The 16,339-nt window shown below is 36.6% G+C and overlaps 1 protein-coding gene across 2 annotated transcripts; it reads right to left on the bottom strand.

Moving 5' to 3' along the window:
- Positions 1-1,263: 1,263 nt before the first annotated feature.
- CLXN (calaxin) lies at positions 1,264-13,263 on the bottom strand. 2 transcript variants are annotated; one of them, XM_036437273.2, is made up of 6 exons: positions 13,088-13,263; positions 7,911-8,069; positions 6,961-7,065; positions 5,497-5,648; positions 5,115-5,219; positions 1,264-2,538 (listed from the first exon to the last, which is right to left on the bottom strand). In XM_036437273.2, the coding sequence occupies exons 1-6, from the start codon at positions 13,143-13,145 to the stop codon at positions 2,482-2,484; spliced, it is 636 nt and encodes a 211-aa protein (XP_036293166.1). In that variant the 5' UTR covers positions 13,146-13,263; the 3' UTR covers positions 1,264-2,481. The 2 variants fall into 2 exon arrangements, with proteins under 2 accessions (XP_036293166.1, XP_045437485.1); XM_045581529.1 differs by lacking the exon at positions 7,911-8,069.
- Between the last annotated feature and the right edge of the window lie 3,076 nt (positions 13,264-16,339).

Genomic DNA, 16,339 nt, shown 5'->3' with positions numbered 1-16,339 from the left:
TTTCTGCTCCTCTTTGCAAAGCACTGGGAGGAGACAGGGAAGCCAAAGGGTTGAGAAGTCAGTGAGAGGAAGGTTACACTGAACCTTCCAAATGACACTTGTTCATCCATCATCCTAAGGAGTAGCCCTGAAGGCAGGCAAACACAGGGCTGAGAAACACTGGCTGTACCTTGAGGGATCAAGACTCAGGACAAGCGTGGCAGCAGGAGGCAAGGGGGTGTCAGAGCTCAGAATAAGAGGGAAGAAATCTCTTCCTCAAAGGTACTCTGTACTCCAGTGACCCTGCCATTAAGGTGAGTAAAATTTCCGTGTTAAAATCACTTATGCATTCTACAGTAGTAAAATTAAGAGGATCCAGAAATCTAGATATACTAGCAGAAGGAAATGATTTGGGCAGATTATGATGAGGAACAGCCAAGGGGTGTGGCTATATTATACAGGAAAGCCTGTGAATAGAGCCTGTGAGATCTTATGGTCAAGTACTGACATCATCTTAGTTTTCACTTAAATTATTTAGATTTTTAAAAGATATATATATTAGTTAAAACTATATATATAGTTTTAAATAATATGTAATAAAACAGGGTTATTCACTTGGAAATTGATTTTTTAATCAAACTACAATAAAAAGTTTAGGTACAGATGTATAAGATTAGTTCTTTAAATGATACATTAAAATCATGGCCAATTATGGTCCCTGACATTAGCAAGAGAAGTTCAAAGAAAGTGCAACCACATGGAAAGGAATTGGCCTCTCATGCATCGGGCACAGCAGGCCTTTCTGGAGGGTAATCTGGCAACATGTGCTACAAATCTCAACCTTATACTGGCCTCCAACTCAGCATTCCTCTATTTATAATCTTACGCCAAGTAAGTAACCAATAAAGCATGTGAGAAGATTTGTCTATAAGAATAGTTCATTTCAGAAATTATTTATAATGGCAAGAATGTGTGAACAAACACATGTCAGTGGCAGGGAAGTGGGTTAGTGAGCCTGTAGTGATGGGACACCAGGCAGCCATTACAAGTGAGGCTGTATTTAGTGTCCTAAGAATATATTCATGAGAAAGTGGTGCACAAAACCAGCAGCTTACAAATGAGCATTTTCAAACATGATATGATCACCTAAAAATATATAGGGTGCCTTAAGAGGACCTGAAAGAATCTATCCCAGGATATTAATGAATAATTTAATTTAATTGAATTTCTTAAACTTCTGAAGTATTCTTCAGGTAATCTCTATTACTTTGAAATCAGAAAAATCTAAAATTTTGAGAAAATACTTGGACAGTAAAATGCCTTTATTTCTTGGAATTGCTTATTCCACTTATTTTTAACTGTCCATTTTTAATACAGTGTATCTTTTGCTTCACCTTATATAGTAAAAGGTATTTAATATCCAAGAAGCTTCTAAATATTTCCATATTGACAGAAGATATAATTGCTGCTCGTGCATGTTTACTAAAAAGATAGACAGTAACTTAAAAAGCATAACTAGGCTCGTCTTTTCATGCTTCATTCCATAGGAACCTGCTGGATGGCAGGGGGCAGAGGGAAAATCAAATCTCCTTATAAGGGAGGATGCAAGGCAGTGTCAGGGACAGAGTAGAGCTGATGTAGGAAAGAGAGGAAGCCAGAACAGGCTTGCCAGCTGAGGGCAATGGCAGGGGGAGGGGGCAACTGGGATGACTCCAGAAATAAACTGAAAGCTGTGCCCATGCATCGTTCATTACACTCAAGAAACAGCACTTTCCTCTTCCTCTGCTTGCCAGGAGTTTGGATTTATCTTGTTGTACTTTGTATTTTTCAACCCACAGTATTTATTGATAGCCGTTTTGTGCAGAGGACTGTACCAACTGTTATGACAGATTTAAAGATGAGTATGATGAGAACCCCAAGCCCTCAGATACTTATAATTTAGTCAGGTTGAATAACAAAGCCTCAAACAATAATAGAGATCATATTAAATAGGCTACACATTTCTTTCTTCTCTTTAATTCTCCCTCAGTGCCTACCAGAACGGTATTTAAATGTTAAATTCCAGTGTCTTAAGATACCATCTTAATTATTAACTGCGCCAAAAACATTCAGTAGTTTCTATGATTTTTAATTTTATTATATCTAGCATTTTTCTGACATGAAGAATATTTGCCTTAATAATTGCCTTCTATAATTCAAGATTATATAATTTCACTATTCATTTCATTAATACAAACTTTCCCAATAGTTATGTGCTTCAACATATGTCAAGGTATAAAATACCTCTAGCAATGTTAAACCCAAACCCAACAACATCAAATAAGAAACTTGTCTTACATCCCTTTTACTTGGTTCTTACACCAAAGTTGAATGATATATGTAAATGGACACCACTCCCCACCCAAACACACATTCAATATCATTTTTCTAAGTATAAAAAATATATATACAATACATATACACCTCCTTTTTTTTTATACAAAACAGACATTAGTTATTCATTTAATCAATGAATTCATTTGGATCTTTAAATACATGGGCTTCAAATTCCATTTGGCTCTGTAAAATAAAAGTGCTAAAATTAGTACAGACTTACAAAAAAGGAAGAACAAAACAAGATATTTCATATGTCTCCTTTGAAGAGACACGAGATAACAACAATAAGAACTTGTGATGGTCATGCATTTTCTGTTCACTTACAGATGGTGACAGAACAGACTATATTCCAAGTATAATATTTAGTGTGGGGCTAGAAAAAGTTTTAGTAGTGAGGGAAGAGGCTGAAGATGTAGGGTAAAAATAAAGCATAATGATGAAGTAGTTCTTGAGAAGATGTAAGGGGCTAGATAGAAACAAAACTTTCCATCAGGCACTTCTGAGATCTATCCTTTCAGCCATCCATCCATTCATCCATTCACTGCACATGGTACCTACCATGTGCTATGCACAGTATATGGGGAAATATGGTAGAAACAAGGCCAAGTTCCCATCCTCAGGGAGCTTATATCTATATGGTGACACACACAATAAGTATTTGAGTAGATATAGTCTATGTAATCATAAAAAAAACTATTAAGAAAAAACAAGTAAGATTACAGGATAAAGGAAAGGGGGAGTAGTTAAGAAGGTCAATGGTATTTGAGCATAATGAGGAAATAGCACTTAAATAGAGACTGAATGAGATCACAGTCTGAGGCATGTGAAGGTCTGTGGAAAGGATGTGTTAGACAGAAACTATAGTAACTGGAAAAGGAACTAGGGAGGAACAGTGAGGTAGCTGGGAGAGATCCAGGGGTAAGAAAGATTGAGGGAGAATGAGAGAGGTGGTTGGAGAGAGAGAGAAAGGGGCAACTGTATAAGACTCCAGAATCCACTGAGGGATTTTGAGCAAGAGAGCAGCATGATAGTATTTGTGTTTTTAAGTATACAGGATATTGTGAAGAATAGTCAGTACAGGGACAACAGTGGAAGCAAGAAGGCTAATGATCTAGGGGCGGATGCTGGCAACTTGATTTAGGTTTGTGGTCAATAGACCTGTGGTAAAAATGTTATATTCAAGGATACATTTTGAAGGAACAACTAAAGGTGCTATTGGAGAAAAATTAAGGATGTCTCCTAGGTTTTTGATTGATCAACTGAATGTATGGGGTGTCATTTATTGAGACAGAGAAGATGGGGAGGGGACAATTTGTGGGAAAACTAAGAATTTATTGAGATTATCTATTAGACATGTTGAGTAGGCAGCTGGAGCTAATAGACTAGAGACTGGGGGAAGGTATATTGTAATATTTATATACCAAATCATTCCACCTGCTTAAAAATTTCCAATGAATTCTCATGCACTCAAGGCAAAATCCAAACTCCACGCTCCCTTGTGATTGGCCCTTCTATGCATCTCCAGCATCATCACTCATCACCAGTTTCATACCACACCAAATACTCTTTGAATAGAGATTCATTTCTCACTCTTGCGAGCAGCATGCCTTTCCTTTGCTTAGATTATTTATTATCCGTCCCCATTTTGACCTAGCTGACTATTGTGTCCTTGAAACCTAGCCTTTCTTGTCTCACCAGCCATTTACCAGTCATTTGATACATCTGGTTTTGATGTGCTCTTCATGCCCACCACAATATTCTATGTAGAAACAATTATTGAAGCTTAATGTAGACCAGAAGCACATATGAAAGGCTTAATCAAAGTGCTCAAGGGTTAATCTTCTTAAGGAATGTCAACAAGAAAATAATTACTCAACATTGTGATAAGAATTATTATGGACTCTAGAGCCAAGATACTCCATAATTATTGCTTGAACTTGGACAAGTAGGCTAAACTCTTCAAGCCTCAGTTTTCTTATCTGTAAAATGAGAATAATAATACTAACTACTTCATAGGGTTGATAAGGGAATTAAATGAGCTGATGTGGGCCACAGTGCTTATAATAGTGGCTGGCATAGATGAGACCTGTATAAATCATTAACTATTATTATAATAATACTTACCACACTGTTGAGTAATTATTTTCTTGTTGAAGTTCCCCTTAAAAATATTAACCCTTGAGCACTTGGATTAAGCCTTTCCTATGTGCTTCTGGTCCACATTAAGCTTCGATAATTGTTTCTACATAAATGAATGAGTTAATGAGTAAACAAACAATAGCACTGGGCCACAACAGCACTATAAAATGACCCATCAGGTTCTTCTTCAGTGGGCTTTCTCTATTTAAAAGCTATTCCCTGTGGGTGAAGGTTATTTGTTTGATCCATCACTCACCAAACCAAGAAGAAGACTTGGGTTGTTGATCCTACATTATATTTTGGTCACTGATAAGTAAAAAACAATATATTTCTTCCTTTTTAAAGTATCTACCCTAAGATGTGTTTTATTGATTTTATAGAAAGAAAGGGAGAGAGAGAGAGGGAGAGAGGGAGAGAGAGAGAGAGAGAGAGAGAGAGAGAGAGAGAGAGAGAGAGAGAGAGAGAAGAGAAACATTGGTTGGTTGCTTCCTTCACATGCTCCAACCAAGGGTGGGACCATAATCCAGGTATGTGTCTTGACTGGGAATCAAACCTGCAGACTTTTAGTGCACTGAATGGTGCTCCAACCCCCTGGCCAGTGTAGCAATAGCTTCTTTTACCTTTGGATCAGGTAGACATGGTCCAAAAGCTTCCAGTAGAAGAGTTTCTTCTCTCACAGCTTGTTCATAGTCTGAAAAGGACAGTTTTCCATCATGATCATTATCCTAGGAGTGACCAGCCATATATTAGTCAACATGTAAAATACTTAATGCAAATACAACTGTCCTTTCATGGTCAAGTGTTAAGGGAAAAAAGATACTAGAAAAATGAGACTAATTAAATTGTAATGAACTATCAATATTATTTTTTTTTAAAAAGCACAATTCAAGTGTTTGATTTCACCAAGCAGAAAACTGATAGTTACTATCATTTGAATTATTATTTTTATCCCACTACTAGCCTTTACATTTTAATATAAAACTCTAAATTATACATATTTACCATTTTCTTAAGTGTTATTTCAACCAAATCTTTGATTCCTTCATCAGGGTCTTCTTCAGATGGCTGTTTAAGAAGGCTGTTCTTCAGCATGTGGAACATTTCCTCCTTTGAAATGAATCCATCGCCATTCAAATCAAACACTTCAAAGCAATCTTTTAAAAAATAGCCAATTAGGAATTTGATATTATCCTTAAGGTAACATTTGCTCTGATAAAGTTTTCAAGACCAAGTTCTATATTGATGTTCTTATCAATGCCATGGGCCTTAACACAATCTAATTTCCATAATAAATGCTTAATGTTCACTTGTTGAATATATGCATCAGTCCTTAGAAAAATTTTCATTACAATCAGCTATGGAAAAGCATGACAAGAAACAATATGTTGGCATAATACTCTCTAGGTATTATGCTGAGTGAAATAAGCCAGTCAGAAAAAGACAAGTATCACATGATCTCATTTATATGTAGAATCTAATGAACAAAATGAATTGATGAACAAAATAGATCCAGAGACATAGAAGCATGTAACAGACTGAGGATCCTCAGAGGGAAATGGGAAGAGGGGGCAGGGGATAAGTGATTAACCAAAGAACTTATATACATATTATGGGTATGTGTATAATGCATGGTCACAGGCATGATTTGGTGAATGCCTGGGAGGGGGGGATTGAATTATGGAGGGGGTCAAAACAAGGGACATCTGTAATACTTTTAACAATAATATAAATTTTAAAAAAAGAAAATTAAGATAAAAAAGAAGCAATAAGCCGAAGCCGGTTTGGCTCAGTGGTAGAGCATCGGTCTGCGGACTGAAAGGTCCCACGTTCGATTCCGGTCAAGGGCATGTACACTGGTTGCGGGCACATCCCTGGTAGGGGGTGTGCAGGAGGCAGCTGGTCGATGTTTCTCTCTCATCGACGTTTCTAGCTCTCTATCTCTCTCCCTTCCTCTCTGTAAAAAATCAATAAAATATATTTTTTAAAAAAGAAGCAATAAGTTGAAATTTTTCATCTTGAAACTCTTGGAAAACTGATTGACATTAATTCTTTTATTTTTATTTAAAGTTTTTAATGTTGACATAATTCTTAAACAGAGTTCATCAAAATTAAGAATTTACTAAGAATCAGAGCACTAGAATCAATATCCCCTACTTTTATGGTTATAATTCAAGTACTTAAATATGCAAAAACATAATCTTAAGACCTATAATGTAAATGTATACCTGCATGATTAGCTTCTGTAACATGTGCCTATATAGACTTACTTGACATGAATTACTCTTCAAAAATCTTGATTTTCCTTTTAATTACTTTTTTTTCAACATTTGTTCCATAAAAGAGGCTAATGGGAATTCAGACCAACAACCAACCGACTTCATTGGTTGGATTAGAAGAAATAAATTTAAAATGTTTTAGATATGTTAGTCATAATGTGCAAACCAGTAGGATAACCTGAAATCTTACATTTCATTTTTTCTTCCAAAGTTCCTCGAAGAAACAGTGATAATCCGTATACCCACTCTGATACACTTACATTACCATCATTGTCTTTATCAAAACCTCGGAATACTAAAAAGAAAAAGAAGGGCAATATAATATTTGTGCTGCATTTTTAATCTCAGTAATGTATCTACGTTGGTACTACATTAAACAAAACTTCAGGATTATATGGTTCAACATTCCCATTTGACAAAGGAAGAAATAACTTTCACATTTTCTCCTCATATTTTGAGGGAACAAAGCAAATTCTGAATATCTAAATATGCTAACTAATTAACATGCAGCTGTGTTGGTATATTAAATATGTTGCTGTATTAACATAAAATATATAATTTTGAACTTTAGTTACTCAACAAATTTAATGCTTTATTACATGGTAAACCAGACTATATCTTAATTCTTATTGAAATACGTTCAATGATGTAAATAAACTTAAATGTCCTTTTAAAACTAGTCTTCTTATATTTACTAAGTAAAAATAGAAATATTTTAGGTTTCCTGTTATAAGGTAAGGAAAACCTAATTATTCAGGCTGACTTTGTCCACTTCTTAAATACACAAACTAGAATGGATACTATTTCCATTCCTATGATACTTAAATTTTTTTAAAATTTATTGGTATTACCTTGTTTAACACAATTATATGGGTGCAAGGTATATAATTCTGTAATACATTATCTATATTGTGTGTTCACACCCCCAGTCATGTCTTTTTTCTTCACCATTTATCCCCCCTTTTCCATCTCCTTGCTCCCTCACTATCATTTGCCTCTCCTATGATCTTTTTCGTGAATATGAAGATTTAAATGTTATATTCGAGTTAAATTGGGAATATAGAACATTAAGCTTCTTATAAACAGTAAGTACAACTCCATACTTTTTTCAGTTATGGCTGGATTTGTATTTCTCCTTACCTCTGTCCATAATCATGTCATCTGTCATCCCAAATGTCACATGCAAGATGTTTCGAAATGCATTACGATCCAGTCCATTGACTGTGCCTTGTCGCTCTGTTATATCTCCCACCAAGTTATAGTAAAGTCTTATAAGACAATTCACTTCAAATTTATTAACTGTGGGAAAATAAAGTTAATATATAACAAAAATGTGTTTTAATCTTTAATTTCTAACTTAAACTTTGCATTAATTAATTTATCGACTAACATTTTAAAGCCATCAAATATGTAGTTGTCAATAATCCTGTAATGTTTTTTAATCCTTGTCTGAAGTTATGTTTTTATTAATTTGAGAGAGAGAGAGAGAGAGAGAGAGAGAGAGAGAGAGAGAGATTGATTGCATCCCCTACACATCCTGGACCTGGAATCAACCCTGCCAGGGCAGAAGACAGTTCTGTTTTGAGATTCATGATCCTTAAGTCAATAGAAGATGGTTACTACAGAGGATTTTCCACTAAAAGGAGAGAAAAAGCCTTCCCTCCAATATTAAATAGATGCAAGTTTAGTCACACTTAGGAAAAAAGAAAATAATATCAGTCAAGTTACCCGAATAATGATCGTGAGGTCCAATCCTAAACTTTAAAAGGCAGCAGAGATATGATTCAAAGTAAGTATGGTAATGTTTAATTATGCTAACTTTCCTCGCATTTTGATTATAGGCACTCATGAAACTTGTAATTAAGCATTCCCCTGGAAATAGATACTAGGCTCCTGAAAGTCAGGAAACAATTTTTATTTTATATTAGCCTTAGTAATTGAGATTTTGGAAATAAAAATCACCCATTTTCCAATAGAAAAATGTTTAAGCATATTTTATCATTTTTGTAGCTCTTATTGCAGATGATATGAAGTTAACATGCAATTATTCAGCAGTACTTTGAATGCAGGCAATTTTTATTGAAAGGATACGCACACACATTTATATTTGTCAACACACATCATTGTATAAAGGGTGGTGTTTTTAAAGACTCAGATAATTATCTGTGTTCCAATCCCCATATCAGATATGTTAAGTGGAAGGGATATTGTCAAGCATTAAGAACAAAAAAGTGAGTTTAAATATGAATTATAGGCAGAAGATGGGGTGAGTTTATTTCAAAACAAGACAGAGTATTTTAAAAAAACAACAACACAAGGACAAAACCTGTGTGCATGTAAAAGAAGACAGAACATAGAAATGGATAAATCACATCTAATCTCACAGTTGAGGACAGGCCTGCATGTGATTTCTGGTTTGGGATACCAAAATGTAAGAGGGGTATTAAAATTTTTTTAAATAAATTATTTAGTAAATAAATTAAATAATGGACAAGTGTATAATGCTTATAATTTTTAAAAGAGGTGTTAGTTGCAGTAGTGGTATACCAGTTTGTCAAAAAATTAAACACAGAAATTCTGTATAATTCAGTGATTCCACTTCTGGGTATATACCCAGAAAACTGAAAAAAGGGGCTCAAATACTTGTACACCAAGCATGTCAAACTCAAAGGCTCACACGGGCCAAATAAACAAGGTTTAAGCTTATGTGGGCTGCAAAAAAACAAAAGCTTCAATTTTCACAGAAACATAGGTTTATTTCTATAGAGACATGCTGAAATAAATAATCATTAACATAAAATAATGGAATATTTTAATAAAAAATAATATTTTTTCTTGAACATTAACTTACCAGACACTGAATAACTGCACAAATTATTAAGCGTAATGCATATAAACCTATTTTTCTTGTTCTCCAAAGCGAAATATTTCCTGTTGCGCACACCAAACAAGTTAGTCCAAGGCTAATGACGTGGCAATCGGCTGCTAAAATATTCACTGCTGGTATTAGTGGAGAGAAATGGTGCACCTGTGTTTCAGGTGCGTAAGGGAAATGAATGCAACACAGTTACAGTAATCAGTCATTAGCGGATGTTGTAGTTCATTATTATAATTAGGTACAACAGGATATTGTAAAAATTAAGTTAAGAAATTTTTATTAAAACATTTCTTACATTTTGTTATATTGGTTGGGCCGCAATAAATATTTGTTGTGGGCACATGTGGCCCATGGGCTGCAAGTTTGACATGATTATTGTACCTCAATGCTCATAGCAACATTATTCACAGTAGCCAAAAGTGGAAGCAATCAAGTGTCCATTGGTGAATGAATGGTTAAACAAAATATAGTACCATGTTTCCTCGAAAATAAGACATCCTCCAAAAATAAGACCTACTTACAGGTTTCCTTCTGAGTGAAATATCAATGTAAGGCATCCCCTGAAAAAAAGGCCCCCTAGGCTAAACATGAGAGATTTGGTCCACTGATTCTGAAAGAAATGGAGTCACAAGAAATTCACCAGGAAATTCAGAATTTGGATTGTTATGATGATGTTCCAGAAGATGATGACATGATTGTCATTGAATAAATGAGTAAATTCTTGATACTGTAGGATTCACAGTTTGTCTGGTTTGTGTTGACAACTACCGTACTACTGTAGCATATACAGGTAATAAATTTCCTTTGTTTTCATTTAACAATAAATGTGTACCGTATTCTTCTTCATGGAAAAATAAGACATCCCCTGAAAATAAGACCTAGAACATTTTTGGGAGCAAAAATTAACATAGCAAAAATTTATGTTTTAACAGAAAACACTGTCTTATTTTCAGGGAAACAGGATAAATGCATACTAGGGATGATTATTTGGTTTTATAAAGGAAGGAGATTTTGGCACATGCTATCGCACGAATGAAACTTGAAAAAATTATGATGAGTGAAATAAGCCAAACAAAAGAGAACAAATACTCTATGATTCACTTATATGATATACCTGGAGTGGTGAAATAAATAGAGACAGAAAGTAGAATGGTAGTTGCCAGGGGTTTTGGGAAGGGGAAAATGGGGAGTTATACTATAATGGATATAGAGTTTCAGTTGGGAAAGATGAAAATGTTCTGGAGATTAATGGTGGTAACAGTTGTGCAACAATTTAAATAAACTTAATACACAGAGCTTATAATTAAAATGCTTAAAATAGTAAAATTTAAACGCAGTTTAAAAAAAATTTTAAGGAAAAAGGCTGTTGGCTAGTTGGGAAAGAAAAGACTGCATAATGAATGACTACACAACATCTCATATGCTAAGCATTTTATGTTTCATCTTTTCCATCTCTGCTAAAATGAAGTTTATAGAATAATTAGCTTAATTTATTACCCAAGGATCCAAGATTAGCCATAAGAAAACTTTCCTTACTGAAATGTTCCTTAAGTTCTAGAATACAATACTAAATACAATTAAGAAAAATTCAAGGATGGGCTTTCATTTTTTTGGATTGGTTTGATTTTTCTTCAGCTCATATCTGTAGAATTGCAGATTAACTATATGACCACTGAAGATACTTTCTTCTTCTCTGATTCCACAAAATTTATCCATTTAATCCTAGTGGGATTATCATCTGCCAACTGAAAGGAAATATAACTTTAGGAAAGGTCCTCTGTTTAAAGGAATTTAAAATTATTATAATGTCAATGACCTGAAACTCTTTCTATAGAATTTAACTAATAATTATCAAGGTTTTCCAGGCTCACTTTAAAATGTTTATGTAAGTATAAAAAGCAAAAGAGTTTCTCTTGCCATGTGTTCCTTTATATTTTTTTAATTTTAAAAAAATATATTTTATTGATTTTGTACAGAGAGGAAGGGAGAGAGATAGAGAGTTAGAAACATCAATGAGAGAGAGTCATCGATCAGCCGGAATCGAACCCGGGACCTTTCAGTCCCCAAGCTGACGCTCTATCCATTGAGCCAAACTGGTTTTGGCAATGTACTCCTTTATATTTTAATACTCACCTCTTAATTATTCACAGAAAGTCTATTTGCAAATTTACTGAGCACCGAGTACATTAAAATCAGCATTGTATATTGAAATTATTGCATTTCTTATTCAAAGTGTTTACCAAATGTTTTAGAAGGCGTGGTCTTCTCCCAGAAGTGGAAGTATTTTAAGAAAAACAACAGCAGATTATAACAACCATAATAATGCCTTAAATGAGAGGATGGCTATTTTTCTAAGAAGTTTAAGATGCTTATACACACTCTAATTTTCATTTATAGCACCACTCCACTCAGAGAGCCTCTCTTACTACTCATTGCATGAGATACACATGCAATTAACAGACATGAGATCCTGTAATCTCTCCTAGCAGAACTACATGTTTGTTTCTCCTCCGCCCAGGGGGGGTGGGGGGGGTCTTGGGATGATATCTTCTTCTATTTCCTCAGGTGGCCAGTAGTTTTGCAATCAACATATAATTCATATGCTTGCTCATTTGACAACATTGTCTTCACCCAACCCATGTCTTTATTCTCTTCCTGGCCCAGGTACAGTTCTGTTTTCCAGTCTGAATACAATTCTAAAGTTACGTATGAGATTCTAGGACCACCTTCTAGAATGTGCAATTGGGAGCAGATACCTTTCATAAGTGCCCATCTTGTCACCTACAAAGTACCCTGCAACCCTCACCATCCACTGGAACGTGGAAGTCTAGAGCTGGGAACAGATTCTTTGCCATGTGTTTAGCTTTGGTGAGCTCCTTGGGCCCACGTTCCTTCTGGCTCTGCCATGGGTTTGTTTCCTAACGGTGTTCAGTGGTTGGGAACCATTTCTCCTTGTGGATCTCTCAGTAAGAATCTAGAATCGAACCCTGTCATTTCATTTGCTCTAGAAAGCTAGAATGCAGGTGTATGTTGCTTGTGATACTCTTCTCAACTCCCTTGGTTTTCATACTTACTTTGCACCTATGACTGAGTGTAAAACCACATGTGTCTCCTGAGTATATAGATCCCTTTTCTGTAACGTAAAGTTAAATTAAGAAGAGCTCTTGAGAAGCATATTAGTGTACTTGTGGGAGTGCAAGCCTAGATGTCTGGACACCTGGATAGTGATCCTAAGACGATCGGCAGGCATGGAAGCCTGCTCCAAAAAGCTAACATCCAAGTATTCTCTTCCAGACTTTTCTTTTGGTGTGGTGGAGGGGGCTCCAAAGCCCTAAGGCATGGAGTTAGAACGCAGGTTGGGCAGAAAACGTTGGCTCCGGGTAGGGCAAGAGACCAGGACCAGGAGTCTCTGCTAACCCAGCACTCGATCCTTACTTACAGTGCTTGCAATTTTTCGTTAAGGTGTCCGTCAACTTCTGCAACTTCTTGCGGTTCATGCCGCGGGCTCAGGAAACCGGGCAGAGGTGGGTGCGCGGGGATGCGGCTGCTGGGAACCTCGCAGGGCCTTGGTCTGAGCCGGGGGAAAGCGACCTGGGTCTCCATCGCCCCGCACTTGCTGTGCCCTAACACACAAGGTAGCCGTGGCAACGCCCTGGCCGGCCGCTGATTGGTTCCCTGGCAAATGGCCTGCATACACCGTGCTAACACACAACGTGGCCATGGCAACGGCTGGGCCCGCTGCTGACTTGCTCCTGGGCTGGGGCTGGGGCGGGGCTGGGGCTGGGGCTGGGTGCGTAGTCCCCCCTTGGAGGGTCCCTGCCGGACCCACTGCGGGCTGTGTTCTATTGATGTCGGAATTCTAATGTTTCAGTTGTTGCTGTCCTTTGGGCTCACTGCATCTTGGATGGACTGCACTGGGATTCATGGAGGTCTGAAATAGGAAGGAGGAAGAATGTAAAGAGGACATCTGAAGGGTGTTTGGGGTGGTGAGTGTTGTACCAAGGGAAGCTTAAAATCTACAGGGAGATCTGGGGTTTGGGGAGCTTGGAGGAGCTTCCAGAATTAGCAGGTGTGTAATCCAGAAGATTGTTTTATGGGGTACAGAAAGGTGGGAAGAAGTTGGAATAGGTTTTTTTTTTCCTTACTCCCCTCCCCCCCCCCCCCCCCCCCACACACACACACATGCACACTTATTCTTGGGCGTGAGGGGTGAGGCTGTCAGTAGAATCTGGGAAAAGCCAACTGGTAATTTTTAAGCTAGTTAAAGGGGCAGCTTTTCTAATAAACAGACTGACAACTGCCACTTATCTGTGGGGTTGGGCCCAATCTTGCTTTTCTGGCAAATATTCCTTTAAGTAAAACGAAAGGAATTTTTTTTTCTTTTTTTTTCTTTTTTTTACTTTTTTGAAAGTCTACAAACAGAGAATAGTTCTTCCAATCTTCAATGTGGGAAGACTTTCTTAGCTACAGATGGAACACTATCTCTGAATTAGGTCAACAATAAAATGGGCAAGGTCAGCCAGGAGTACAAACCTACAGTATTGTTTAAAGTATCTACTTGCTTAACTTTAGAGGGGAAATTCCTTGGACTACAACTTATTTTATAGTATACATACTGTCATTCTTAGGCTGAAACCAGAAAATTTCTGCCAACCCTGAGTAACAATCTGATATAAAATAGTTTCGCCTGGCTGGTGTGGCTCAGTGGCTGAACATCGACCCATAAACCAGGAGGTCACAGTTAATGTGAATCTTCCAGGTCAGACACATGCCTGGATTGTGGGCTAAATCCTCTCTAGGGGACATGCAGTAGGCACCCAATGGATGTTACTCTCTCATCAATGTTTCTATCATTTTATCCCTCTCTTCCTCTCTCTCTAAAAAAAAAAATCAATTAAAAAAGTTACAGTATTGAGGTCTCTGATTTTTTTTTTTTTTTATTTGTTGAATAAAAAATTGGGATGCTGATTGACACCAGAATCAATGATGCGCAGTGAAGGCAGGGGCTGTATTATCCTAAAGGAAATTTGCTGAGAACAGTTAACCAATATATTGTATAATGATAGTGACTATGAGTTTTCAACAATTTTCTGGTTAAATAATATTTCTATAATATGTCTTCTTACCTAGCAGCTGTGACATTTCTAATGAGATTCTAGACACCAACTGGGGAGGACTGGACAAACTCTAATTACACTCACCTGTGAAACCATAGTGGCCTTTGTTAGATTATAAAATTGTAGGAAATATTTAATTCATGGAGGTTATTGTAGGGCTCATTCTAAAAGACATGGAGCCAGAAAAGTGGTTCTCAGTAGTTACAATAAGAGAAGCTGTAGGCCCCATATGTTTCTGCTTGTGGGTCTAGTAGGAACCTCCTTCTACTAGGTTTTCTGAAGGGACCCCTGCTGTCACTTCTTGGGAGCAGGACTCCTCTGGCGGGGTCACACTGATGGGCCTCTTCAGGTGTCTCTGCAGATACACTTGGAGCTTGTTGGAGAACACATATGGATGAACTAGAGAGTTCTTAATTCACAAGCTTCAGGCCTAGGACCCATCAACCATGTTCCCTTGAGGTGGAAAAAATGAAGTAAGGACAAAACCACAGAAAGTTGAAAATAAGAATCAAATATACCCTGGCTGGGGTAGCTCAGTTGGTTGAGCACTCTCCATGCACCAAAAGGCTGCCAGTTCCATTCCCAGTCAGGTTCAATTCCACAAACACACATTACAGTTCCATCCCCCATCAGATGTGTATGGGAGGCAACTGATTGATGTTTCCCTCTCACATCCACATCAGTGTTTCCCTCTCTCCCTCTCCCTTTCTCTGTCTCTAAATCAGTAAAAATGTGTATTTTGAAAAATAATCAAATCTGCTCTACCAAGCAAAATTACTTAACCCGCTAATAAAACTTTTGAGGTGTCCTCCTTACATTCTTCCTCCTTCCCATATTCTTTCTTCCATACTATTCTTTTAGCAGGAAATTTCCAAATGCATTGTTATATAAAACTCACCTCTCTGAGAGAGTGGCCTACAGAATTAAATTTCCTATAAGGTCTTGAAAACCCTTAGGGAAAACAAGATATTAATGAAGGGCATGTTTTGTCAACATATCCTTAAACTTTAGAACTTTCCTTACATTTTTGTGAAGTTTTTGCACTTAGTATTTGCAGACTTTAGAAACCAGAGGTAGGCCTGATAGACTCAACTAATTGCATTTCAAAGCAAATTGAAATTTCTGTTCTTGTGTTGGCCAGAAATAGGATTGCTTTCCCCTCGGGGTTTTTTTTCTTATCTTTTCTTTTCTTTTCTTTTCTTTCCTTTTCTTTTCTTTTCCTTTTCTTTTTTTTTTCTTCAGAGTAAGGCAATTAAACAAGAACAGTTATCTCATATCAAATCAATTATCAATGGAATAATAAAAAACTGTTTAATTTGTACTGTACACAAATTTTACTGTGCATGAAATGATCATAGAACTTTCCGAAATTCCAGCGACTTAGAGATGGATACTATTGTAAATAAAAAGTACATAAACGTGACCTTAATGCTATAAATATTTCTAATTTTGTGTGCAAAATAGTCTTCCCTTTGACTCACAATTAGTTGGAGTTTTGCCATGATAAATAATTTGGACCTTGAATTGATGAAAGTGTTTTATTTAATGTGAACTCTTTATGATAAAGGCATTTG

Source organism: Pipistrellus kuhlii, unplaced genomic scaffold (genome assembly GCF_014108245.1).
Source record: "Pipistrellus kuhlii isolate mPipKuh1 unplaced genomic scaffold, mPipKuh1.p scaffold_m20_p_14, whole genome shotgun sequence".
Taxonomy (NCBI): Eukaryota; Metazoa; Chordata; class Mammalia; order Chiroptera; family Vespertilionidae; genus Pipistrellus; species Pipistrellus kuhlii.
This window is presented reverse-complemented; position numbering and strand designations above follow the sequence as displayed.